Source organism: Euwallacea fornicatus, chromosome 2 (genome assembly GCF_040115645.1).
Source record: "Euwallacea fornicatus isolate EFF26 chromosome 2, ASM4011564v1, whole genome shotgun sequence".
In the NCBI taxonomy this organism is placed as follows: Eukaryota; Metazoa; Arthropoda; class Insecta; order Coleoptera; family Curculionidae; genus Euwallacea; species Euwallacea fornicatus.
In genome coordinates, this window is record NC_089542.1 from 7,098,997 (window position 1) to 7,125,635 (window position 26,639).

Genomic DNA, 26,639 nt, shown 5'->3' on the forward strand with positions numbered 1-26,639 from the left:
TATCTGCCGCAGTTTCAAAGAATATGAAAGAGCAAAAATAAGATAACACCGTGTAAACACTATGCTAAATGAAAGCTATTATTTGAAAAATCAAACAAATTTCATAGTACGCATTTTTGCTGGCGATTCAAAGCATTAAGTCATGAAAAAACTACAATTTTTAACAAGCCTCTTGTTACTGGTAATTTTTGGAGTGAAAATGGCACCTGGACAAGAGATTCCAGATCTGTCAGACCTGGATTCAAGCCAGTTGGAAAACATCGCTCTAGACTTTCCCATTAATTTTGCTAAATTGAAGAAGAACTTTTGCGAACAGATCAACGGCGAGGAGCGAAACGACTCGTGCTTCAAGCAGCTCAAGATTATCTGCGGAAATGAAACCTTCTTAGATTTAAGTAAGTACCTCTCTAACTCATCATAATTAACCCTCAAACGCTTCCTCCCTAATAGTGTTCGATGCGTCGTCAAAATTTCCCTACAGTGGCATGCTCGTCAAAACCCGGTTAGACTTGGGAAGTTACTCCGAATGTATAAATTTAGACCTCACGGTAAACAATACAAGAGTACTAGGGAAACACTGTACTGCAGGACTTATTGTACCCACCATAATTCTTCCAGATGATCTTTACAACTTTAATGTGAGTTCTTTAAAGAATTCCAGGCAATTTCGAACTTGCACAAGATTTGCAGGAGACCTATAGACTCTCCACTTGCATTCCTGATCAATGCACTGCAAAGTACCTCCTTTCTTTGGCTAACATGAGTTCTGCATATCCGCTTTTCAATGACAATATTTGCTCAACCAAAGACACTATCAAGGATTTGCACTGGGATGCCTACTTGGTAATGTAAGTTGTGCGCGACTATACGGGGTGGTTCGGAAAGTGCCTCGATGCATTGTGGAAAATCTGTGATTATTGCGAAAAATTTGAATCACTACAACTACGGAAAGTTATGGTGGATATGCAGTTTTCTAATAAGAAAAATAAGCTGCACGGCAAAAATGAAGGAAGTTCACGAATTTTGAGATTGATTTAAAAGTTGCCGATTATTGCATGCCAAATTTTCATATCTGAGGATCTGAACGTTTACTATCGTGTCTGATTCGTTCTTTGGTTCGCAATTAGAATATTTTTTAGTTCCAGACAAGTTCCTATCTGTCGTGTTTTTAGTAAAAATTCAAATTTCTCAGTAAAGGAAGAAGAGAAAGTTCGGTACGAGGTAGGGTTTCCTCCAACTTCAATTGCAACCTGACAACTCCTTTGCATATTATCGATCAGGTTGCTGAAGTGGCCTCCATTAATTTCTCACCAAAGTTGCGGTAAAAGCTGTCTGAGTTTTTGATGTGTATGTGGATGTGATTGTTCACAATCCTAGAATCTTTGCAGCTGATACCAAGAATGTCTTATCGGATTAAAGCCCAGGGACAGAGACAGCTAATTACCAGGTACCATGAAGTTTCAATGCATAATTGGACAATTCTCGTATAGTGAGGTGGCGCATATCGTCCAAAAATAAGAAACTTGGCCAAATAGTAGCACGACACAAAGGGACGGCATTACTGACTACTCGTTTGATGTAAATTTGCAGATACCCGTTCTCGTTATTACCAACAACTTTGTATGTCCATTAAAATAAATGTCCTCCCCAAAAAGCTTTTAACGTATGAACGTCCCGGACGGTTCTAAGATTTGTGGACTTCAGAGGCAGGGTTCACACCCAAACGTGTCGACTCTCTGAAAACCGTACAGGGTGTCCCATTTTTAATGGAATTGTTAAGAGATCCCGCTTGGAAATAAAGATACTTAAAAATGATATACGCAATACTTTTCTTCTTTCGCAAAAAACAAATAATGGTATAAACAATTTTCCATAGATCTCTTGGTTTCTATAATACAGAGTGAAATTGAAATTGTCGAATTTTGGGGCTTCTTCTGTAACTTTTTTTTAATTTAAAAGAACTTTGTAATATGTGAAACCGGATCCTCATATATTTTTTTACATACAATTCATTAGTATATAAAATTTCCTACTCGTCTAACTATTTTTGAGATACAGACCAAACTTAAATTTTTTTTAAGGGAACACCTTGTATTTAATTAATCTTTATATACCTAATACACCTTTTTGAAGCACTTTTCAGCAATATATAACACTATTGGGAAGCATCCCTGTACATACACAGTCCTGCAATAGTGCGTAAGACTTCTTTAGCTTCTATACTAAAAAAATGTATGTTTTTTCTTCTGCAGGATTACACACGACTGAAAGCGTATTTCCAGAAATTATTTTCTAATCTACGGAGTAACCTCAAAAAATGTGACGACATATAACTTCGTTTCTTTAAAGGGAACCCCCCAATTTTTTATTATTTTTGGACTTGTCGTTAAATTTTAATGTCGGTTTATGTAGGGTGTTCTATTTTTAAAATTTACCGTTTGAGGGTGATTCGGAAAAATTTGACAGCTGCAAAGTTGTACAGAACACGATATTGTGTGCTAATCGCTGTGAATTACGGAATCAGTCTTCTGGGACTCGAAGAGGACCTCATAAGCTACGTTTTGACGTATTTTAGTTTTAAAACATTCTTTCAGAACTGCTGAAACACGCCTCTGAATTTGTATGACTTCAAACCTCAATAACTTGCTCATTTGAAAAGGAATACTTCAATTTTATCGACGGTATCGTTTTCAAAATTCAAAAATCTTCAACTTTTGTTAACATTAACTTATAATTAAGCCCAAACATTTTTTAGTTTCCGAAAATTCCCCTTTTTTGGCTTCTAAAGACTGATGAAAATGAAACAAGGATGGATTCTTTATCTACGAAGGAAAGATTAAACCTTTTTATCTTTTTTTAACACTCACTTTATTCTTTTTCTTTTAAGGAAACTGTAGATCCAATTTATATTATTTAGTTATGAGTATACTAGTGCATCTCTTATTAAATTACCTTTAATTTGATATACTACAGTGAATAAGTTTCCATTTGAAAATAAAAAGTTAGTAAGAATAGCTGGAGAGAGGAGAACAATATGAACATAGAAAATAATTTATTCAATATGTTTTGTAAAATACAATTATACGTGTTTAAGCATTTTTAAAAAATATGAGATTTATGAAAATTATATACGGGTTGCATTACTTTTTACAAGCGCTGTATTTTCAACATACTCATATATTAATCTGGTTTCAGTATATACTTTTTTCAAAGTACATATTGTACTACTGAGATAAGTTATCCTTGAACATAACAAATCGAACAACATAAATATTACTTAATTTGGATTTTATATACTTTTTTAGTTTTATATCAATTTTCACCACTTTTTTGATAAATTGTAAGCGTTTTCATTTCAATCATTACTGGATATTAATTTTGGCAAAAGTTATAATTAATTTGTCATTATACAGGGTGAAATCAATAACTCCTTTTTGATATAGATTTCTGAACACCTTGTATAAGAATCTGAAGACACTATGAGATACCTTTGTATGCAGTTGTGAAGCTTTATACTTCGTTCACATTCCTTTTTTTGATTTATGACAAAATATCCGTTCTGAAACGAATTACAATTTTTTAACAAAGACACACATTCATGTTCGGGATATTAAAATGTACAGGGTGTCTCTAAAATTTTTTTTATAAAATTCTACCACAGATTTCTGAGACAAAAACATAACGATTTAACCCAATTTACTTTAGACTAAAAGTGGAAAGTTTTCAAAATGCAGGGCGCTAAAGTAAAGATTAAAAAAAAAGAAAAGAAAAATTACTTCATTTGTAATACTCCTACCTGAACAATATGTCGCAGAGAGCGGGGATTGGAATTCGTATGCATTTTCAATGCATATTATAAAGGGTGCTGTCAGCACAAAGCGAACTTTCTTTAAAAGCGCATAACTTTTTTATTATTTAGTATAAAATTTATTTATGATCTAATTAATGTTTTGTTGTAAGTTTTATGAAGAAAGGTCTCTTGATATGAGTTCTTCCGAGTCCCTTCTTCAAATATTTGAAGTTTAGAGTTCGCTGTATTCCATGAAAAATAACTTTAAAGTATATATTTGTTGATGTAGGACAGGTAAAATTCGACGTTTTTAGAGGGAATCTACGAAATAGTAAGAAACCCAAAAAAAAACTAATAAAATATTCTCAATATATTTTTTTGAAATAAATTCAATGTCGATTTAAAATGTTGTATCATTATTTGTTCTGGCCTTATAAACAAAAGTTAGATTTCTAGCATTTTCGAAAATCCTCTTATTTTTTTTATTTCGCTAGGTACATAAAAATAACTTTTACATTATTAGGACACTTTTATGAGTAAATTACTGTGATAAAGATAATAATTGTTAAGTCCGTGGTTTTTAAAGTTATGACATAAAGTTGTATTTTTTTAATTATAAATCTTTTTTATTTTTGGCATCATTAAAAAGACATTTTTTCCTCTTTAAGATTAACTATAATTTGAAGGATTTCATATTAAATTTATATTATTCTATTTTTACAAAAAATATTTTTGCCATAGGTGACTGTGATATTGACGTAGAGCCAATGATGCGCGTAACTAAGACTCGTAGACAAATTATACAATTAAGAAATTGACAAAACGGTTGTCATCATAGTAGTTTTTAATTTTTAGATATTTTAGACAAAATGATTGAAAATTATGAAAAATATGATATGTTGAAATGCTTTATTATTATTATTATTATTATTATTATTATTATTATTATTATTTCTTCATGCTTCTTAGTTACAGGCGTCATTTGTTTATCTAGATCAATATGACAGCTATCTATCGCAAAAAGTGTTTTTTGCTATAATAGGTGTATAAAATTAATGCGAAACGCTACAGATTAGTTAATTTTAAAGATTAAAAAATGTCTTTTTAATGATGCCAAAAACAAAAATGATTTATGTTTTTAAAAATGCAACTTTATGTTAAAACTTTAAAAACCACGGACGTAACAATTTTTATCTTTATCACTGTAATTTATTCAAAAAAGTCTTCTAATAATGTAAAAGTTAGTTTTATGTAACTGGGAAGGTAAAAAAATTAACAGAATTTTTCGAAAATACCAGACATCCAACTTTGGTTTATATGGCCAGAACAAATGATGATATAAACATTTTTAAATGGGCATTGAATTTGTCTCAAAAAAAGACATCGAGAATATCGTATTAGTTTTTTTTATCTCTCACTGCGTTATAGATTTTCTCAAAAAATATCGAAATTCGCCACCCGGGTTGAAACGTAAACAATCAACTAATTTTCAGTTCATATCATTTTTTCCAAATTTTCATCTTTTTATTAGCCTACACCAATTTTTTATTGTTCATTTTGCTATAATGTATTAATAAATATAAACTTTAAAGTTATTTTTCAAAACATGCAGAAAACTCTAAACTTCAAATGTCTCAACAAGGAATGCCTATAGGGACTTACACTAAAATACCTTATTCTCATAAAACCTATGGAAAAACAGTAATTTAATGATAAATCAATTTTATACCAGGTGATAAAAGTTATGGCGCTTTAAAGGGAGTTGACCTAATGCCGACAGCGCCCTTTACAATATGCAGTAAACATGTAAATGCAACCTGATGTCTCGCTCCTGAGAACTCTTTGATCCGACATATTGAGCACATAATAGCATTCCAAACGAAGCAAATTTTTTCTCCTTTTTTTAAATTTAATTTTGACATCCTGTATTTTGACAACCATTTACATTTAGACTAAAGTAAATTAGTTTAAATCGCCACGTTTTCGTCTGACGAATCTGTGATAGAAATTTGTATCGATCTTTTAAAAACACCCTGTATTTTCCTCAGTAGACTATGACACATTTTTGTTTCTAGCATTTGCATTTGCCTGATTTTCCTAGTCATGAGTGCAACCACTACCTGTGATCTGTACTTCTATTACACGAATAGAGAAGGTTTTGTTTCATCTCAATTTCATAATTTTTTTTCAAAATATTACACAATTGCAGACCGCACCCACATAGCAGTGCAAGCATTCTCAATATTCCGTAACGGCAAGAAGCTGTTTAAGACATTCAAGCATACTTCGGGAGATCAAATTCAAGTGATTCATGGATTGCGAGTTATTAGCATGATGTGGATTGTTGTTGGTCACACTTTCTTCTTCCTTACTGATTATCCCTCGATGGATGCAAATTTCATTGAAAATGTGTGGTAGTCAAGAAGCCCTATCGTTTCGCTTTAAATAACAGCAAATTTTGTGTAGTTTGAATGGACATGGAATTCATTCTATTTGTCTACGGCTCACCTAGCTGTAGATACGTTTTTCTTCCTGTCCGGGTTTTTAATGGCCTATCAATACTTGAAGCAGAATCCTCAGAGCTTTGATGGTCACATCAAGAGAATTCCATTTATGGTTCTACATAGATATTTAAGGTATGACTGAGGAGTTTAAGTATGGTTTATACGTCGAAGGAAATTTTAGACTGACTCCATCAATGGCTGCCGCATATTTCATAGTAGTAAGCTTGGGCAGACATTTAGGAAACGGGCCTCTATTTTTTCTTAAGGCGGCTGAAGAAAAAGACAAATGCTTAAAATACTGGTGGACCTTCTTCACTTATCTGCAAAACTACGTAAACTACAATGACATAGTATGAAGCTGAAATACCGTGCGGCTCTAAAATTGTTAGCCCCCCTTCCTTTTTTTTCTGTTTAAATTTTTTTGCACATTGGTCGGTCAATTCGCTAACCATAGATTCCCTAAGCGAAAATAATGAGACTTTCCTTATGCGCCTTTTTTCTTTGGCTCTTTATACTCACTATACAATATTGGAGTAAAAAAAATAATTAATAACTTCGGTGTTTCTTGACATATTTCAATAAAGTTTTGCAGTGATGCACCGTTCGATAAAGCGCATTTTTTCAAAATTTAAATTAAAAAATTTGAAACGATAATTATTCTTCTATAGAAATAAATGACAAATGCGTTCTCACTATAAACGAAAAATGGATGCCATGCATTAAGAAGCAACATGCTGTAATATCTTCTAAAATAAACGGTAAATTAAATGTTGCAAAATCAAAAAATTAAAATAAAGAACCATCTAGGTTAAAATAATTAAAAACATGTTCACCATTGGCGTTGACCAAAAAAATTATGTGAGGGGTATACATGACTCCTTATTTTCTCTACTCTGGTTTCAAATTTTCTCAATAAATTGTGGAAACAGTGCGCCTTATGGAACTATGCATCACTGTAAAATTTCATTAAAATATGTCAAGAAACACCGAAGCTATTAGCAAATTTTTTTATTTTTTTTATTTCGTGTCTGTATGGTAAGTGTGAAGTGCCAGAAAAAGTCGTATTAGAAAAATCTAATTATTTTCACTCAAGGAATTTCTGGTTAATGGTTTGGCTTACTAATTTGTAACACTCTGTACATTATATTCTAATTTTTTTAAATCGAAAACCTGCATTAAATTGGTTTTTTACCAATAGTATTTTTTATACTTTTTAAATGTTGCTTGCCTATGTCACGGGTAACGCAAAATAGTCGATTTAAAAAAATTAAAACATGGGTTAATTGACAATTTAAATTAAAGGCCTTTGAGAACCATGTTCAATGATGTATTGCGATTAAAAATATATCGATTGATTTTTAAGAAAAACAGCTACAAATTTCATTAAAAAATGTAATGCAAATTCAATTAAATAGCACGTAAATAATGAAAAACTTATTTGTTAATAGGAAATTGTTTTCTTTTCGATTTTGTGCTCACAGTCTTTGGTTAAAACAAAATAACAAAAAACTGTGAGCATAAAATTAAAAACAACACAATTTCCTATCAAAAACAAGTTTTTTCATTGTTTACGTACTATTGTATTTAATTGACCTTGTATGCTTTTTCTATAAATGTTTTTCTAAAAAACGAATTAATAGATTTCGAATCACAAAACACCATTCAATATAGGTTTGAAAACCTTTAATTTGAGGTGACCATGTTTCTTGACCCATGTTTCAATTTTTTAAAATCGACAATTTTGCTCTATCATTGACGTAAGAAACATTTACTGTGCTTTTCACAAACTCCGCATCATATGGAACTTTGTTTTATTATCATTAATAATAAATATTAAAGTACGGGGAAAATTTATGCTTGTATTTGGAGTAAAAACGGAGAAAATAGTTGGTCTCGCGTCATTCGGTTCCCGTTAAATCTGATATTTTTTTCTAATAATGTTAAAAAATTGATTATTTTTTGGAAAAAAATTATTATTCTAAAAAAGGTTTTTTAAAATCATATTTCATGAAGGCGGACCGTATTTAATTGCAAAATAATCATTTCCATATTTTTTGTCCATTGTATAATATGGCGAAAAGAAAACGATGCTGTAACGTTACATTTATTTTTTTTATTGCAGGCTGGTTTTCTCGACCATTTGACATGTTTTTTTTTTAATTTAAAATCAAGTCTAAGCAGTCAGAATAATTCGAGAATTAAAATAAATGTGTTCTCACATCAATACCGTTAAAATGGCTGTATTGAAAAATATCGACTTCAGAAGATGCTAGGGGGAAATGTTTTGTTCAAAAACTTTTTTTTTATTTTACCTGCCAATGGCTTAGCAAAAAAAATTGCTAAAATATGAAAATGTTTATTTTGCAATTAAACATGGTCCATATCCATGAAAAGCAATTTAAAACAACTTTTTCCAAATTAATAATTGTTTTCAAAAAAATGAAATATAAATCTATTTTTTGATATTCTTATAAAAAAATCAACTTTGACAGTTATTTTTATGCATTTTTTTAATCGAACGTGAAGCACAATCTTTCACACCGATCGAATTTTCGTTAGTAAAAATAATAAACCAAATTTCCATATGATGCTGGCTTTCTGAAACACACTGTGGAAAAATAAACAATGTCGAAAGATAGTACTTTTTGTCGTATTTAAAACTGCTTTTAAATTTTTGAAAAATAATAATTTGTTAAGAAATTAATGAGGTATAGCAGGGTGGGAGGAGAAGGAGGAGGGGGAGGGGCGGGGATGGAGGAGTATACAATTTAGAGTTGTACATTCACTAACTGATCTACAGGAGTTCTTTTTAGTGCCTTATAAATACTTGGTACTTATCAGCTGATTGGCAACTATTCCTCATATCTCCACTAATAATGATCCCAGTGGCAATGTTGGTGAAGAACAACTTCAAATGGGTGATGTGGCAACTGCTGATTTTGAACATATTACTCACGTTAGTGCCTATGACGATTAAATTTGCAATAGAGGATTACGCCAAGTAAGCAATAACTATGAACTCATTAGATGATCAGTAATGAATGATTTCAGTGGGTATGAGACACATACCCGGCTCAATGATTATTTTATAGGATTCATGTTGGGAGTGTATATGAGAGAGAAACGCGCTTTAAAACAACGATTTTCAAATGTAAGCTCACTTGCCAGGATTAAACTGGGTTTTAAATAGAGATTTTAGAAAGTTACAGTAATCTTATGGGGTGTTGCTATCTGCACGATGGTGGCTGTAGCTGTGGTTATGAAGGCGATTCAGCTCAAAATTCACTTCACTGAGGACATTAGCTACATGCCTTATATTATTCTTGTGAGGGCTGCCTGGTGCTCGGCTTTGGCTTGGGTGGTTTACGCATGTCATCATGGATATGGAGGTATAAAAACAAATTTGTCGACAATTGCCCCTTGCAAATTTATGAGTGCAAAATATTTTTTGCGAATATGGGCAACAATGCGGACGGAACTAGGCACATGTGCCACATTCGGCCAACTGTGCAATGCGCTGGGTGGTATTGCGACGGGCGGTGTTGATATTTTTAGGTGAACAAATTATGCGAAAAGCTTGCTAATTCTTAGATTATGTTAAAAAAATAATATCAGTTCAAATAATATACTATCAAATTGTATAAAGATAGGCAACATGTTCCAAAAAATTAGTTGCATAACATAGAAAGAGATAATTGAAATTTAAAAAAGGTAGGGTGACCAAATTAAAAAAAAAACAAGTTTCATTTTCTACTGATTTTATGAAATTCTACTGAATCCGACCACTGCCAATCTTGCCAAACTTCTAGTTTTCTACTAATCTAACTTGCGAATGGGAGGGGGGTTCACATAGACTGAAAAAAGGTGGATGAATGCACCTAAGGACCTAAAGGTAGGGCTTCGATTTAAGATGGAATAGGAAGACGACGCAAGAAAGCCAACTGGGAGAATTTCTTTAAGCAGACGTGCTCTATTTCCGAATCCGTTAGGTTTCCCAAATGGCTGAGTTCAGCAAAAGAAAACTAACTAGGTAGAAAAAATATTGAAAAAAAGTCAGAACATGGACTGTGGATCGAGGAAAGATCTTGGAGTTTCATCTAAACCCTCACTTCCCTAGAGGAACAGGAGACGGTGAACACTCTTCATGGGAGGAGTCCAGTGCAACAAAACTGGAAGCTGGCTCGAAAATAGTGATACACGAAGTCATCAAACGAACGGTAGATTAATTTATCCGGAAATCAAGGAAGCCTCAGACCTACTGTTGCCATCGCCAAGACGGGTATTAACGACTAGCGTGGTGCTGAGATGTATCTCTTAAGCATGGAGATTGGCAAGCATTATCTTCTCAAAAGCGAGAAATTATATACGGGGTCGTCCCTAAGGGTATTCTATATATAAGGAGCTAATTCTCTGACTGAACTGTTCTAAGACGAAAATGTTATATGAATGTATATCCTAAAAAGAGTCGTTTCTGAAATGCAGGGTGTTAAACATTAACAAAAATAAAATATTTTTCTTCATCTTTTCAAAATGATGTGAGATATTTTATTGAAACTCGATATACCTACATAGTAGTTTGAACAGTAAATTTCTCTTCTATTTAAAAAAACATGCAGCAACCATAGATGTGCGTAAAGATTACATTGTCAATTGTTATAGAGAAATTGGGGGTACATCACTGTTATTTTCTAAATTGGCTAGATTATAACACTTGTTGAAAATGACCGCCATATATATTATTGTAACGTTTTTGGATCAAAATTTAAATAACCAACCATATTTCGAATTTCTTCAATATAAATTAGATCTATTATTCAATTTGTTCCTTAGTGAAGTAAATCAGGTCATGCCGAACAAACTTATTGGGTTACAACAAGATGGAGCACCGTCCCATTTTACTCAAAATGTTCGCTTGTACCAAAATGAAACCTTTTCAATTCGATGGATAAGAAGAAAGTACTCAAAAGGATGGCCAACGAGATTTCTTGATCTCACTCTTCTCGATCTCTTTTTATTATAGGGACACCTGAAGTCTAAGGTTTACAGTACGACACCACATGATATAGACAAATTCGAAAAACGCCTAAAAAATTAAATTAGTCAAATCATTACAGATTCAGTTTAGGGCTATGCCAAGAAGTCAACGGTGAATATTTCGAACAGTTGCCATATTAAAATATATAATTGTTTATTTATAATTCAATTTATTTTATAATATTATTTAATCCTTAGAAAACAGTAATATTTCGGATAGTCAGGCTGAAAAAATCTTTAAAATAATGTATCACTTGAAGTTCCTTTTTATTTAAACTTTAAAGGGTAGCTGTTACCTAGCTAAGGGGTCGATATTTGCAGTGTCGAAACACTACCAAAAAATGTATAGAACAAAAAAAAATTACATATTTAAGTAATTTTGGCAAAATCAAATGCCACGTAGATATTGAATTTATTCCAATTAGTTACCACACTATAGATTTTTATGTAAAAAATGTGTAACGCCAGAAGCCGTCTTTAGAAATAAGTTACTTAAGTACTAGTCAGTTTCGAAAAGCATATTTTTCATGGATATTGCACGAATTACTAAGGTTGCTAAGGATACTTCAATAATTTGGCTCTAAAAGGCTTTAATTTTGCAGGTTGTATAAATTGGTTCCTGACATCCTCCCTGACTTCAGTATTAAGCAGATTGACTTACAGCATCTTCATAGTGCACTGTATTGTGATTTTCTGTTTAAAAATGACTTCCGAACAGTTAGCCGAAGCAGGTCAAATGACTGGGGTAAGCATTCTACAATCTTGTTTATAAATACTCAAGACTGATTTCTTGACTTACAGGTGAAGGATTCCATTGTTATTTACATAGCTTCAGTATTACTGTCCATTTTCTGGTCGCTGGCATTTGAGAGTCCAATGATTATCTTGGAAAATCATTTCATTCGGAAGAAAAGCAGATAATTATGTAGACTTAATAACAATTTTAATTTAAATAAAAATTCAGGGATTATTTTCATTTTAGAGCTTTATATACAGGATGAAATACCGAAAATTATTCCACCGAAGTTTTCTTTTATAATGTAAGAAACACGAATATGTTTGGGCCCGTCAACTTTAACATCAAGAGGTGTAAATTTGTTTGGTGTCATCATTTTTTCAGATTTAACTTCTAACCGGAGGTGATTTTCACCCTAAAAATCTTAAATAAAAAGGGGTATTTATGTTAGGCATTATTTTAAAAGGAATTTAAATGCATTCTCAATACTACCTTATTTTTTTATTTTGGAGGATCAGTTCTTGAGAAATTAAAATTTTAAAACAATGCTAAAAAATAGATTAGAAAAAAGGCGAAAGAATGCTAAGTATGGAAAACTCCGTGGCAGGGTGTTCTACGCCTGTCTGTAAAAAGTTCCTCTGCCTTCGGCTAAAAACCTTGATGAGAGCAAAAGTTTGAAACCCGGTATCTTGAAAACAAAACTACTGGACTTATGTTCATATAAATTTTTCGTCTTAAAATCACTCAAAAAATCTGTCTTTGAAGTTTGGCCACATATTTAAATATCATGCTGTATATCAATACATGTTATATGCTAAAATCAAGGGGTGCCATTGAAAATATGCATACAAATATAAGTACAGCGCTATCTAGAAAGATAACCACCAGCTCAAAATTATTTTCTATTAATTCAAAGAAATGTTGTCTAGTTTAGTAAATTTTCTAAGTATAAAAGATGTTATTAAACAAAAGTATAAATGTTGATTTCACAAAATGTTTTGCAAAAACAAGACTTTTTTATATTTGCATCAAACTGCAAGACCGAATCTAAACGTGTGATACATTATGATATTCAGAAAAAAACTTAAATGCAAAATGTGAAAATTTAAAACAGCGTTCAAAAGAAAAAAGAAAGTTGATGATAGTGTTGAAAATCGAAACGACTGATTTCAGATACGACATCATCAACTTCTAAAAGAGAACAGGTTGCAATGAACCAGTCAATGGCGAAGTAAGTCCATCATTTTGACTTACTTCGCCAAATAAGTAAAGGAAAATCAAGAAAAGTTTGACCAAAATTTCATTTTTTGTCGAATACCTCTGAAAGACTTAGGAATTTTTCAACTTTTGAAACAGCACATTCTTAAACTTCAAATTTTCCCCCACTTTAACTGAGCTCGTAATTTTATGGTTACGAAGACCTCCATGCATGATCTCCAGAAATGGACACCCTGCATATATAAATCTTATATCGTTAATTATTTAGTTAATATTCTGTCTGGTTTCCCGTATCTAAGAAGAATATGGGCCGTGTAGACATTATCCGTGTCTGGCTTCTTTAATTGCTTGATAACTTGTAATCAATTTAAGAGTTTTAATACATCCCGTCAAGGTGTTAATAAGGGTTTTACTTTCTAAGGCCGTAAAAAAATTCAAAATAAAATAACAACAAAGTAATAAATAACAAAATTCGTTGTAAAACCTTACATACTCTATGACTAACTAATGCATACAGCGTTGCTATATTTACGTTTTCGAATACCTTCCACTGTCAGATAACTGACATTGACAGACTCACTAGTAAAACACAATAATAACTAGTAAATAGATTTCGTGGATTTTATAACTTTTTCCATCTTTTTGCTAAAATTCCTACTATTAAAACTCCAAGTCCATTAAAATATGTCGAAAGAGGCACACATAGACCGAGATCTTGATTTATCTAACGCAAATCGCGGAGTTTGGTTGGTGAAAGTGCCCAAATATGTTGCCAGCCGATGGGAAAAAGCTCCTAGTGATATGGAAGTTGGCAAATTGAAAATTACCAAGTAAGTTTTCCTCAAACATCCTTAAAACCTTTGACTTATACCTCATAGACAACAGGGTCAAAAGCCTCAAGTATCCCTCACTTTGTCTGCACCTATATTGAGTCTCAATGAACCTGGAGAGGAGAGTATTCCAAAAGACCATAGATTAGATGTGTCTACAGTAACAGCGCAAACTTTAGGGGTTTTCTCACATGTTATTCGTAGGTTGACTGAAAAAAGTTAGTAATCATATAAAAAAGGTTTATTTACAGCTGAGAAAAGTGATTCTATAGTGCCAGAAACTGAGAAGCTGCACATGGAGGGAAAAATAGTGCAAAAACTAGAATGCCGGCCTTATGCTGACAATTGCTATATGAAGTTGAAATTAGAATCTATTAGGAAAGCTTCTTTACCTGCAAGGAAGGTCAAGCAGCTAGACAGAGTAGTGCAAAGTTTCAAGCCAGTTTCTGATCACAAAAACAATGTAAGATTATTAATTAACTATATAAAACATTGCAAATAATTTTTTTTTTCAGATTGAATATATGGAAAGGAAGAAAATGGAAGGTAAAAAAGCTCGTGACGACAAGGATGCTGTCCTTGAAATGTTGTTTCATGCTTTTGAAAAGCATCAGTATTACAATATCAAAGATTTGGTGAAAATAACCAAGCAGCCAATAACTTATTTAAAGGAAATTTTAAAAGAAGTTTGCAACTACAACTTGAAGAATCCTCATAAAAATATGTGGGAACTTAAGCCTGAATATAGACATTATAAACAGACAGAAGAAGATGCCAAAAAGGCTGACACTGATGATGATGATGATGATGATGATTAACTTATCAATTTGTTATTATTGCTTCCATTTTAATGTTTCCAACTAGTTCATGGTTATTATTCTGTAAATATGAACATTCTATTAAGACAAAGTGATAATATTGAACAAAAATTGTTTTATTGACATAACAAACTTATATTTAGCAAAATTACCTTTTATTTAACCATTCTGAGTATAGTTACTTAAAACCCTTTGAACTTTCCTGGAATGCCTGCTTCTAGATTCACTCAAAGCTTTCTCTAATTCATTCGCAATGTGTAGCAGATTTGTAATATCAGTTTGGAGTAACTTATGTTCAATATGAGCTTCTGCCCCTTGCTCAGTTTTTAATGTGAGGTCCATAGCAATCAGCGGAGTCACTTGCTCAAGAAGAGCTCTTGAGCCCAACTTAAATATTATGTGTTAATTCAATTACATTTCCATAAAAAGGAATGCATACTTGTACTTCTAGCCGCCACTGTAAATCATCATAATGTGGCTCAGATAAACCCCTACTCTTTAATTTCAAAACCTCACTTTTATTCTTTTCATAAAACTGGATTAATATTGGAGTTAACTCTTCAGAAAAACCTAAAGTGAGGAGGGAGTCTCTAAAGTCTGCTTCACTTAACTAGGATTTGAAAACTGTAAAAATAAGCAAATCTTACATAATCATATTAAACAAACCTGATGCTTATAGGCCACTAACAACAAATTTACTAAGCCATACACACAGTTCAGTATGGCATCAGGAGTTACATTTAATTTCGAAGCTGCTGTATTGTATAATTTAGGGCTGGGACCTTTTTGAATGTAGTCGACAGTTAATTTGCAAAAATCTGCAACAACTTAAGGCAAAACAAGTATAGGGAAATGTAGGAAAACAAGATTAAATAGGTACCTTGTTCCGGTTGAGAGAGGAGCAATTTTAAATGGTCTCTGTGGTCATTTCTCAAGGAAATCAACATTCTTTTAGCAGACTTGAAGCGCAACTTTCAAGAGTTTTTAAAAATTCTTTTTATACTATTTGTATTAAGGGATTAATTAATAATTAAAAAATATAAAAATTGTAAAGATAAACAATGACAAATAATGTAACCTATCATTTATAATTTTTCAGTATTCGATTTCTATCTAAGGAGGAAAGGATCACATTCAGAAGTATGTCTAACTTTGTTTAGGTTGTGATGATCGAGAAAGTAACTGACCTCTTATGAGTTTGGCTAAAATATCAACTTCTTTTTCAACGTATTTACTAGAAAAAGATCGCTAGTTTTATAGATCACATAATTTTTATTATAACCTCACTTTTTCTGTGTACAAACAAACATAGTTTACTTTCCCTTACATCTTACTTAAAAGAAAACATGTAAAACCCCTTCAATACTCATTTTAACTGAATGACATGAGATTTAAAGAGACCAGATATTTTCGATCTATAATTTTATCATTTTTTTTCTTTTCACTAGGTTGTATGCTCACTTTAAATCTAACTCCCATAGACAAAACTTGTATCCTTGACAATGAAGATCGAGAATACCACATAATGCAGAACTCAAAGTTAAAAAACCCAGAACTTATAATTCTTATAGTCTCAGCTCCTAATAACCTGGAGAGGCGTAATGTCATCAGGAGAACTTGGTTGAAATTGGGAAGAAAATCTGCAATACCTGCTGGGTACAAATTTAAGCATTATTTTGTAATTGGCAGTTTGAACCTTAGTACTGATCAAGTTCTACATATGAGTGCTGAGCAATCTAGTTTTGCTGATATTTTAATCTTGCCTATAAATGATAGTTATGAGAATTTAACTGAAAAAGTGTTGAAGAGCTTTACATGGCTAGATGAACAGTTCAACTATGGTTTAGGCTACAAATATGCTTTGAAATGTGATGATGATTCTTTTATAAATTTGCCAGAACTACTAAAAGAAATCCCAAAAATGGAAAACATGTTAGCAAATTCAAATTTGCAATTCCCTTTAAATCTTCCCCCTGAAAAACTTAATCACTTCATTTGTGTTAATGTTCAATCAAATGTGAAGACAAATAAAGAAAATTTTACAGCCAATATGAGCTTGTATTGGGGATATTTTCATGGCAATGCTAAAATTAAAACTTCCGGCAAGTGGAAGGAAACTGATTGGATAACTTGTGACAGATATGCTCCTTATGCTTTAGGTGGTGGATATATTTTGTCGAAACCCTTAGTAAGCTTTATTGCTAAAAACACTGATTATTTAAGGTAAGCTATTAATTCACTCTAAATGGGGTTTTCAAGAACTTATTGTATAGGACATTTAAATCAGAGGACATCAGTGTGGGGCTTTGGTTATCTCCAGTGACAGATGTGATTCGAATACATGATATTAGATTTGATACAGAATGGATTTCCAGGGGATGCAAAAATTACTATTTAATAAGCCACCCTGTGGGAATTGATGAAATGAAGGAAATGTATAATAGTCTTATAAGTGATAAGAGGTTGTGTGTTAGTGAAGAGGAGAGGCGGAAGTATTATTTGTATGATTGGTCAGTGCCACCAAGTCATTGCTGTATATCTGCAAATTAGCAGTGATACTTTAGATTATTTGAGGGTTAAAAGTTCACTTTTATTCCTGTAATAAAAAGCCATAAATATTATGCTTTATATGGCTGTATGTATTTATCAGGAGTAATATAATTTAGCAAAGTTACAATTTAATCATAAAACATTTATGGAATATAAACTTGTAAAAAATAAAATAGTAACTAATCAGAAAATGTCTGCTATATTAAAACACCAGTCTTAGATTTCCTGTGTTTGGTCTTTAAAATGTGCAGATAGGCCTGCCCAAGATTGGGCAGCCTGTCAAAAATTTTAGTTTTCTATAAAACTTGAGTCACTATATTATCCATAGTACTTTAAAACACAAAATAAAAATGCTTTCAATAGATGTGGAATGTCATTAAGATACAAAAAATTACACATCAACACAATCAATCACATTACCAAAAAAAACTAAACATATTGGCACACTCAAATAAATAAAGTTTCATCTTTAGGGTCCCAGTGTGTCTTCTTTGAACTCTCAATGTTACGTATGTTTCTTGATGGTGGTATATTCTCACACTGTACTTTAACCTTTTTGTCTTTAAAAACGGGTATCTTACTACCCATTTTAACTTGCCTTCTGGGTTTATCACTAACTTTCAATTTGTGGATGTTGTTTTTCTTTACTTCCTCTCCATTTCTCAGTCCCAATGGGGTTCGGCATTGATCTATTGATTTTATGGCTCTAGGACAAACTATTGGGTCCTCATCTTCATAGATCAAATTAGTGAGTTTTTTATCCAATTCATTTACATCTGCTGTGAGGTTTATTATTGGAGGAGTGACTGGTTCAGATTTGGACTTTTGTGGTGATACATTGTAGGAGGTTGGAGAACATATGGGAGCTATTTTGGAAATTATTAAATTAGGTGGAGAATGGATGCTGGTGATTAACTCAGTATCTATTTTGAGTTGAGGAGATGCAGGAGCTGATTTCTCAGAAGTAAAAGAGAGAGTGTTAGCGGTTAATTCATTTTCAATTTTGGGTCTTAATTCTATTTGATTCTGATAAGGCTGCATAGTGTCAGTTTCTTCTAATCCATGTCTACTGCCCATATCTGAATTTTGATTCATTTCCCTTGGTTTTGATTGTTCTTCAATAATATCTATTGGCAGAGTACTATCTGGTACTTGAGCATAGAGTTCCACTGCTTGAACTACTAAGACCTCTTCACTATTTTGCTCATTATTCTCTTCATCCATAATCAACATTGGACCTGTCTTTACTGAAGATTCTTGCAATTCTGTAGTAGAAAATTCTTTTACTTCATCATTCAGTTCCTCTAAACCCTCTAGTAAATCTTTTTTATCATCAACTTCTTCCACTGAGCAAACCTGGTCCTTCCCAGAATATTTCTCTTGTATCACCACATCTAAATCAGTCTCAGTAAAATCAATATTAGTTTCCAAAAGTACAAATGATTTCCTTTTGTAAGCATCATCATTTTTAGCTACTTTAGGAGTTGCCAAATGGCTGGACAAAAGCCTTGGAGAAACCTGCTTAGGAGTTCCTATAGCAACAATTGGAGAATTCAAAAGGGCACTATTCTTAATTTTTTCCAAATTTTTGTTCTTAACTATTGCAGGGAATTTTTTGTCAGGGGAGGCACTAACTACTATAGGTGTTCTTTGCACTCCAATACTGGGAGATCGAGGATCTATACCTAAGATTAAGTGGTGTTTTAGAGGAGTTTCTATATTAGGCCTGTCAGTTTCTGAGCTCTCAATTGTTAAATCTGTAAACTTTAGGGCTGCAGATGAGAGCACCTGCAAGATAAAGAATTGCTGTTCACACATACCTTAAAGCTGCAAATCTTTTACCTCTATAGGAGTGCGGGCAATTTGTTTGCTCGGAGATCTTGGATCCATGTGTTGCTCTCTTACCTCCTCGTGGGATGTCTTTACAAAATGTTAAAATATTGTTAATGCTAAATTCATGGTTTAACACGTACCTTTGGAGTTAAAACTGGGGTAGTAGGGATACTTCCAGTCTCTTCAGGTTGGCTATAATTTTCACAGGTGCTCGAGTAATATTCACTATGGTTTTCCGTTAACTTGCTGGCGTTAGACCCCATTGCGGTTGTTTGACCAAAACGCTCAGAAATTGCTTGAAAAAGGATTTTTTTTTTATTTCAAATGTTTAAAAACCTAAAAGCCGTTGCTAAAGTCGCATATGATTGATAGTTGTGACATATGACTTAACTGGATGTGTCATATATAAATGGCATTATCAAAATCGCAGCTTTTTACTGGGAGCGCTTCGAACAGTGTAAAACTTGTTTCAGTAACAATTGAGTAACTCACTGTAACCAAGATGGATTGAAATGTATCTTAGACTAAAGAATTTTCTTGATATTTGCTCGTTTTTGATATGTTTATATGCAAGAAGTCGAATATAAAAATGGAGTTGTGGCCGTTTTGGCTCCGGTATCGGAACAAAATAATATTAATTAATTTATATATGTAGTATTTCCATTTTTATAAATTCAAGAATTTGTGTTTTATGCAAATATTGCACAATCGACTTTTCAGTAACTTTTACCGCTAGGATTCATCGAATCCTCGCAGATATCAATCAATTTACAGAATTATTGGTTATTTACATTACGATATAGTTACGGAAGCGGTCCAGTTTATTGATTTTGACTCGATATACGTATAGCAACCGCTATATACATATCAAAAGTTCCAGATCTTCTTGCGTGTTAAATCACAAAAATAGACTGAATAAACATTTAGTTAAGACTTTAATCACCCTAAAATGTTTTATTACATTTTCTGCCAAAATTCTTTATTCGTAAAATGTTTATAATGTATCGAGATTTTTTAGAATTTGTATCGGGATTTCTACTAGCATCTTCTTGTCCATGTAATCCATCCTTAGGGATGCTTTTTTTCTAATCCATTAAAATTTAAGCAGGCAGCCTGTTTTAAATCGAGACAAAGACCTGAAGTAGGAACTTATACACCTTAAATAATTTGAAGGTTTTCTTTGACATGGAATATCAGGAACTTGCTTAAGGTGCCTGGGAGGTTTCCATTTATTGCAGATCTTTTTGTGCTTTTTTGAATTTCTTAACATCTTTTACGTTCTTTAACGATTCCAAGATAGTAAAATCCTTAAAATAGGCACATTCCCAGGAATTGCAACATAGCATCGTTCTTGTATTTAAAATTATCATTGCTCCAGATAGCGCGATACAAGCTATCAGAATTAGCCGTTGTTCCTAAATTATAAGGTGTTGTTCAAGATCTTTGAATAATTATTTTTTCTCTATCGTATGAAGTTCTAGGTGTCAAATGGTTTGATTCGTGACATTTCAGTGTTTGAAAGATATTTCAAGATTTTCTTGATTGCAGTGCAGAATACTTTTAAGAATTCCGTGGATGCGTCTAAAAATTATAGATTTTCTTTGGGCTTTTCCACCCCTCTGTGTCTTATGGCGTGCTAACCGTTTTTTTTAATTTCAAGAAATACAATTTAAGCTTCAAAAAATAGCTACAAGACACCGGACATTTCATAGTTAGGCCTTTTTTGACCTTTCTCAGCTTTTTTATGCCCTACACATCCTGAAAACGAACATATTCCAAAAAAATTACATTTACTTTTTCTCTATTGTATATGCGGTTTCGGAGCTAAAAGCATTTTTTGAAAATATGCAATGAATTTTTTACAAATAGTTTTAAGTCGTTTTCCGTTCCGAATCTTTTTTTATCTATTCAAGCATCGTAAAAACATCTTTTTATGTGAGTTGATTGAAGTTTTACTTCTTAAAAGGCAATAGTTTCAAAAAAGTTATTGAGATAAATTATAACTTTTTATGTATGATACCTTGTATATTGTTGGTTCGATCAATAGCTCCTCTTGGCTGATTTTAATGACATGAGGTTTAATATATTGTTCTCTAATAAGTTCTGAAAAAATTATTAAAAATATATTTTATTATAACGAACAATGTGTTAAAAAGAACATGCTGTCTATTAGCTTTGAAAGGGATTTCTATACAAAACATTGATTCTTATGGGAAAAATATATTTGATTAATTTTTCCGAAACTATTTCAGATATATATTGATACCTTACATCATTGGAATCAACTACAATAGAGTTTTCAAATGAACCAATAATATACAGGGTGTCCTCCTTAAAGAGTTACAATTTCTCCCAAAAATATAAGAAACTTGGATTACTAAAATCTGTGTAGAAAAGAAGCGTAAAGATGTAATACAAAGTCACTAAATATTTGAAATAAGAAAAGATTTACAGACATTTCTAAATTATGCACGTTTTCGAAAAATACCTTGTAGCTATTAAAGCCTACTAAATTTAAAAATACGTTGTCAAGTGAAATAGTTTATATGTATCTTTCTAGATGGGAAATGGGGAGGAGGGGATTCTTCTAAGATTAAATCTGACCACATTTGTACAGGGTGTCCCTCATGTGACTCTCAATATGGAAATCCCGGAAACCATACTAGAAAAAGCGTCTGTTAAATGGAGACAAAGTTATGTCTTTATGGAGGGAGTACTTTGCCTTTTAAATTTTTTTAAAATTCCGATTACTTCAGAAAGTATCCGAGAAAAACTGATAATTACTATTTTCTTTTTATTGCTTGCCTTAAATTACATAGAAATATGAAAATTGAAAACACTTTCTTAAAGTATTTTTTCCCACGTTACAACATGAAAATAATTTTTACTACGTTTCTGTTTTTAATACCATTGTCAACTTTTTTTTGCAAATAGGGACCTAACCGTTTTTTTATGAATTCGGCTAGTCATTGATAATTGAAAAACCACTATTATCACACTTGCCGATTTGCGGCGTCTAGTTAAAAAAAGTTAATTCTTAGGATTTTGTAAATATATGTTAAACATTCCGGTTGTTCATACATTCAAAGAGCATTTCCCAGTTACTTTTATGAAGGGTAATAATAACTCCGATTAAATGCTAAAAGAACTGATAACGTGATTTTCAAGAAAAAACTTTTTTTAATTCTTGAAATTAACAGAAACAAATAACCAACACAAATTACATTTTTAAGCTAGTTGTGGCAAATTGGCAATTGTGACGTATGGTTGTTATTCAATTGTCAATGATTAGCCGAATTAGTTTAAAAATGGTTAGGTTCCTATTTGAAAAAAAGGTTGACGATGGCTTTGAAAAACCGAAACCTCTTTTATTCGTATTTCGTATTTCCGAAAAACTATTTTCACGTTGCAGCGCGGAAAAAGGTTTTAAAAAAGCATTCTACATTTTCACGTTTTTATTTAATTTAAGTTAGAAAAAAATAAAAAGGAAATAGCAACTATCGGTTTTTCCGGATATTTCCAGAAGTAATCGAAATTTTTAAAAAATTAAAAAGGCAAAGTACTCCTCTCATAAAGAAACAATCTCGGCTCCATTTAACCGCCTATTTATCTCTTACTGAATCCCAGATCTTTATGTAGAGAGTCAAATATTGGACACTCTATACGGTTCTTTAGGGTTTTGAGAGTTTTTACTTAAGAATTTGGGGTTGAAGAAAAGTATGAACGGTCTTGTACCCTAAAAACTATTTTTTACGGTACAAAACGCTCACACCAAGAAACCTCACAAATGTGTCTACATAGGATTTTTGAAACTATAGTATTTCTTTGAACCTTTTTTGTTCTGAGAAAATAAGAATATATCTAACAAATTGAGTACTTTAAAGGTAAAGAGAATGCACTTTCGAAAAGCACAAGTTACCCTTGGCTTGATCGGTATGTCTGTAGATTTATATATATGCTGTTAAAGCTTGATCAACGGTACCCAACCTTTTTTATACCTTGCACAAGTCCGCAACAAAATATTTTAAGCCCTTTTCAATAATTTCAAGAAATATCAAGCACATTTGAAAAAATGGCAACAAGGCGCTTTTCGCTTATTTCAAAGTAACTATAGTTGCATACTGTATAATATGAGCTGTCAGAGTCCGAGCAACGTGGCCAAATTGTGAAAAGTTTATTTAGATTTTTGAAATTTTTTTGGGGTCGCGTGTTTATGAATATTTTTAGTGTTTTTGGACTCAAAAGACTTTAAAATCTACGTCTTTCTACCAAAATATATGTGCCTACCCATATTTTCTGTTAATTATCATGAATCCTTAGCGGAGAAACACAACTTGTGCAACAATGAAAGTTACTCATTCTTTTCTCTTAAAAATATCTCCGATAGGTATTATTCAAATCCAATGATGGGTGTTTATTGATTTTTCTTTCGCATTTAGAAACTTATTTTTTACGAGTGCCCGTTGTTTGTTTATATTTTTTATTAGCGTTGCGTAAACACTAAGCGGAGGTTACGACACCGATACATCTGTTTATTCGTTTTTTATGTAACGTTAAATATCGAAACTTAACGACATCAAAATGGGTCAAGTGATAAAAATGCTGTAAACAATTCTTTATTAATAATAATTTGGGCATCGACGTGTCCAAAAATCATGATTTAGCGATTTATTGGAGCCGCTAGTCTCCGTGCTTCAATCAGCGCTCAGGATTTTTTAAAATTCTATAGAGGCAAATTATTAAACACAAAAACTCTTGTTTATACAATCGCAGCAATTAACCTATTTCGACGGTGCGTCTGAATTTATGGGGGCTATTAAAGCTGCTTTAAAAAACCCGTAAACTGTTTGGGTTGCACAATGCGTTTCCGAAAATACGCGTATCCCGCTGCGTTTTCTCAGACCAGATGGGATGTTTCTTTGACATTGTCCAGTGCCTTTTAAATAGTGAAAGTTGTCGGACGCTGTGCGAATTTGATGGCTATTTCCACCAATAGGACCACGTGTCCCATTGGCCTGTGGGCAGGAAGCGGAACCTAAACTAGAAACAAACACGAAAACCGCATAAACAACGAGTCTAATTTGTCCTATTTAATGACCCTCCCTTAAGTGGTTTCCCAAAATCGAACTGTAGTGATGACCGTTTAAAAGGAAGTTCACACGCTTGATAAGTTTTTGATTTTTACCTCTGAGAACCAATTTTTCTCTACCACATGAGGACAGATGTAGATCTATTGAAGGTTTCGTAAAAACTCTTTTACACGGCATTAACAGGGTTTGAACAGATGTAGGCCAAAAGTCAACCGCACAACAATGGTCGATAAGTGATTTATATGACGCGCCGCCATTGAAAAACTGACCCTTGGTCAAGCAAAATTTTAATATGCGCCCTCTGCATTGTGCCCTTAATGGGTTCTTTTTGTTGCAAACGACTCCAGGGTTAACATTTTTGACCCTCGTAATTGTAGCGTGGATAAACATATCGACAATTTTTCAATACTTCCCGATGTTGCAGAGATTGTTCTGTTTTTGACGGGACGGGAGGATATTTATTGTCTTTTTAATGGTTTTCCCATTTTAATGAGGCCAACGGTCAGTTCCCAGGTACAAAAGGACGCATATACAGGGTGTTTCAGAACTATGATATCACCCTTCTAAGGATTGTTCAGTGCAACAATAGAAGACATCTGAGTACAAAAACTTGTGTTCGCAAATGTTTTCCTAAGGCGCTATCTTATGATGCTCTAAGACGGTTATGCGCATAAATCTGTTTTATTAAGTTTTAGAACATGTCACTTTAATATATTAGAACAGCGTAATACCACAGTAATTGTTCAAAATGTCGTCCTTGAACTTCGTTGCACCTGTTTAAACTGCGTACATGGTTTCTGCGGACTTGGCTAAAAATTCGATAATCGTTTTGAACGACTTCAAATGCGGCAGTTATTCTTAGTTAGATCTTGCTCTCTTTCCACTGATGTTTCAATAACCAGAGACTTTACATGTCCCCACAGAAAGAAATCTAAAGGTGTTAGATGGAGCGACCTAGGGGGTCACGGAGCAGAACCGCCGTTGCCGATCTAATGTTGGGCGAACCGACGATTCAAATACATACTTAATAGGTACGTTCAAATTCATGAACGAGATTTTGAACAATTACTGCAGTATTACTTTGTACAAACAAATTATAATAAAACGTACTAAAACTCGATAAAACCCATTTTTGCACATAATTATTTTAAAGCATCATAAGACCGTAGTGTCTTAGGGAGACATTTGCGGACGTGGATTCTTATATTCAAATGTCTTCTATTGTTGCACTAAGCAATCCCTAGAAGTGTGATCACATAGTTCGGAAACACTCAATATAGAGGGTCGACAAAGTGTTGGATGTATTTTGCAACTGGCGTAAAAAGGAAACCCTGGCAATCGACCCCTTGCAAAGGTCATCTACGAAAAGGAGAAAACTGAAATACCTTAAAGACTCTTTTTTCATGTTCACTTTTCTCGTGAAATATCCACGTGACCAACACGTCGTAAAAAGCAGTGTGTTCTCCATGGACGTGCAACAGCGTGTGCTGGAAATTCTGGGGCTGCCCCTCTCGCAATATCCCTCAGCGTAACAGCGAACCACGTCTGCTGCTAAGACACAAAAAATGATTACTTATTTATTTATTAATTAATTTTGATTTTAAGAGCATTAGCTTATGTCATAATTACTTTACTATTGAAATTTAAACAATAAAAACAATTTTTAAAGTGTAAAACGTTAGCTGTAAGTTCTGGAGGAATATGCTGCCATTCTTCTGCAGGAGCAATAACAAGCTTCTGGATGGTTTTGGGAGAATTTTTTTGAGAGTTCGCAGTTCTAGAAACCTTTTTCCAATAATAGTCTATAAGGTTCATGTCAAGTGACAAAGCAGGCCATTTTAAACGGCTAATTCTCTCATTGTCAATGTAGTCATTTGCTGCCATAGTAAGATGAGGGTTGTCGTCCGTAAAGACCAATCTGTCCGCAACAGCCTCTCACCATGATCCAACAGGTAGATTCAGAATGTCTTCAATGTATCTATTCCCCGTCATCGTCCCTTGAACCTGAACTAAGTCGGTGCGCTCATTGGACGTTGTACCAAACCAAAACATAGTACCTTCTCTCGCAAAAAGAAGCTCGGAATGAGCGTGAGCAAGTTCAGTAGCTCTGGTTGGCTCTCTCCAAACTCGAATTCGGCGGATATCATTTGTCAGAAAAATTCTGATCTCTTCAGAAAAAAGTAGGAAATTCCAAAATAATTCAGGTAAAAGTACATGCCGTTCGGGCTACTACACT

At 32.9% G+C, this 26,639-nt stretch overlaps 5 protein-coding genes across 6 annotated transcripts; 3 read left to right on the plus strand and 2 right to left on the minus strand.

Moving 5' to 3' along the window:
• Positions 1 to 89: 89 nt before the first annotated feature.
• Positions 90 to 12,932, plus strand: LOC136348373 (nose resistant to fluoxetine protein 6-like). Of its 2 annotated transcripts, XM_066299167.1 has the most exons (13): positions 90 to 395; positions 451 to 638; positions 691 to 848; positions 5,866 to 5,945; positions 6,000 to 6,199; positions 6,257 to 6,426; positions 6,476 to 6,644; positions 9,108 to 9,295; positions 9,346 to 9,445; positions 9,494 to 9,683; positions 11,931 to 12,073; positions 12,130 to 12,253; positions 12,311 to 12,932. In XM_066299167.1, exons 1-12 carry the CDS (start codon positions 143 to 145, stop codon positions 12,247 to 12,249), a joined length of 1,959 nt encoding a protein of 652 aa, XP_066155264.1. In that variant the 5' UTR covers positions 90 to 142; the 3' UTR covers positions 12,250 to 12,253; positions 12,311 to 12,932. The 2 variants fall into 2 exon arrangements, with proteins under 2 accessions (XP_066155264.1, XP_066155257.1); XM_066299160.1 differs by lacking the exon at positions 12,311 to 12,932 and having other exon boundaries at positions 12,130 to 12,295.
• Positions 12,933 to 13,870: 938 nt separating this feature from the next.
• TfIIFbeta (transcription factor TFIIFbeta) lies at positions 13,871 to 15,094 on the plus strand. Its single transcript, XM_066299458.1, has 4 exons — positions 13,871 to 14,112; positions 14,161 to 14,312; positions 14,364 to 14,575; positions 14,628 to 15,094. Exons 1-4 carry the CDS (start codon positions 13,967 to 13,969, stop codon positions 14,928 to 14,930), a joined length of 813 nt encoding a protein of 270 aa, XP_066155555.1. The 5' UTR covers positions 13,871 to 13,966; the 3' UTR covers positions 14,931 to 15,094.
• Positions 15,026 to 16,065, minus strand: LOC136348595 (COMM domain-containing protein 2). Its single transcript, XM_066299537.1, has 4 exons — positions 15,811 to 16,065; positions 15,597 to 15,757; positions 15,370 to 15,540; positions 15,026 to 15,317 (listed from the first exon to the last, which is right to left on the minus strand). The coding sequence occupies exons 1-4, from the start codon at positions 15,875 to 15,877 to the stop codon at positions 15,090 to 15,092; spliced, it is 627 nt and encodes a 208-aa protein (XP_066155634.1). The 5' UTR covers positions 15,878 to 16,065; the 3' UTR covers positions 15,026 to 15,089.
• A 117-nt stretch (positions 16,066 to 16,182) lies between these two features.
• On the plus strand, positions 16,183 to 17,671 carry beta3GalTII (beta-1,3-galactosyltransferase 6). The gene is made up of 2 exons (XM_066299357.1): positions 16,183 to 17,153; positions 17,204 to 17,671. Exons 1-2 carry the CDS (start codon positions 16,315 to 16,317, stop codon positions 17,478 to 17,480), a joined length of 1,116 nt encoding a protein of 371 aa, XP_066155454.1. The 5' UTR covers positions 16,183 to 16,314; the 3' UTR covers positions 17,481 to 17,671.
• Positions 17,661 to 19,693, minus strand: LOC136348451 (uncharacterized). Its single transcript, XM_066299269.1, has 3 exons — positions 19,454 to 19,693; positions 19,323 to 19,400; positions 17,661 to 19,268 (listed from the first exon to the last, which is right to left on the minus strand). Exons 1-3 carry the CDS (start codon positions 19,574 to 19,576, stop codon positions 17,928 to 17,930), a joined length of 1,542 nt encoding a protein of 513 aa, XP_066155366.1. The 5' UTR covers positions 19,577 to 19,693; the 3' UTR covers positions 17,661 to 17,927.
• Between the last annotated feature and the right edge of the window lie 6,946 nt (positions 19,694 to 26,639).

Coding starts and splice junctions, on each gene's coding strand:
- LOC136348373 (XM_066299167.1), top strand. CDS start 143: ATGAAAAAACTACAATTTTTAACAAGCCTCTTGTTACTGGTAATTTTT. Junction 9,446..9,493: donor TAAAACAACGATTTTCAAAT/GTAAGCTCACTT, acceptor TAGAGATTTTAG/AAAGTTACAGTAATCTTATG. Junction 9,684..11,930: donor ATGTCATCATGGATATGGAG/GTATAAAAACAA, acceptor TTAATTTTGCAG/GTTGTATAAATTGGTTCCTG.
- TfIIFbeta (XM_066299458.1), top strand. CDS start 13,967: ATGTCGAAAGAGGCACACATAGACCGAGATCTTGATTTATCTAACGCA. Junction 14,313..14,363: donor GGTTTTCTCACATGTTATTC/GTAGGTTGACTG, acceptor GTTTATTTACAG/CTGAGAAAAGTGATTCTATA. Junction 14,576..14,627: donor TTTCTGATCACAAAAACAAT/GTAAGATTATTA, acceptor TTTTTTTTTCAG/ATTGAATATATGGAAAGGAA.
- LOC136348595 (XM_066299537.1), bottom strand. CDS start 15,877: ATGTTGATTTCCTTGAGAAATGACCACAGAGACCATTTAAAATTGCTC. Junction 15,758..15,810: donor CCTCTCTCAACCGGAACAAG/GTACCTATTTAA, acceptor TTTTGCCTTAAG/TTGTTGCAGATTTTTGCAAA. Junction 15,318..15,369: donor AGTGGCGGCTAGAAGTACAA/GTATGCATTCCT, acceptor ATAATATTTAAG/TTGGGCTCAAGAGCTCTTCT.
- beta3GalTII (XM_066299357.1), top strand. CDS start 16,315: ATGAGATTTAAAGAGACCAGATATTTTCGATCTATAATTTTATCATTT. Junction 17,154..17,203: donor AAAAACACTGATTATTTAAG/GTAAGCTATTAA, acceptor CTTATTGTATAG/GACATTTAAATCAGAGGACA.
- LOC136348451 (XM_066299269.1), bottom strand. CDS start 19,576: ATGGGGTCTAACGCCAGCAAGTTAACGGAAAACCATAGTGAATATTAC. Junction 19,401..19,453: donor CCCCAGTTTTAACTCCAAAG/GTACGTGTTAAA, acceptor CATTTTGTAAAG/ACATCCCACGAGGAGGTAAG. Junction 19,269..19,322: donor TTGCCCGCACTCCTATAGAG/GTAAAAGATTTG, acceptor TTTATCTTGCAG/GTGCTCTCATCTGCAGCCCT.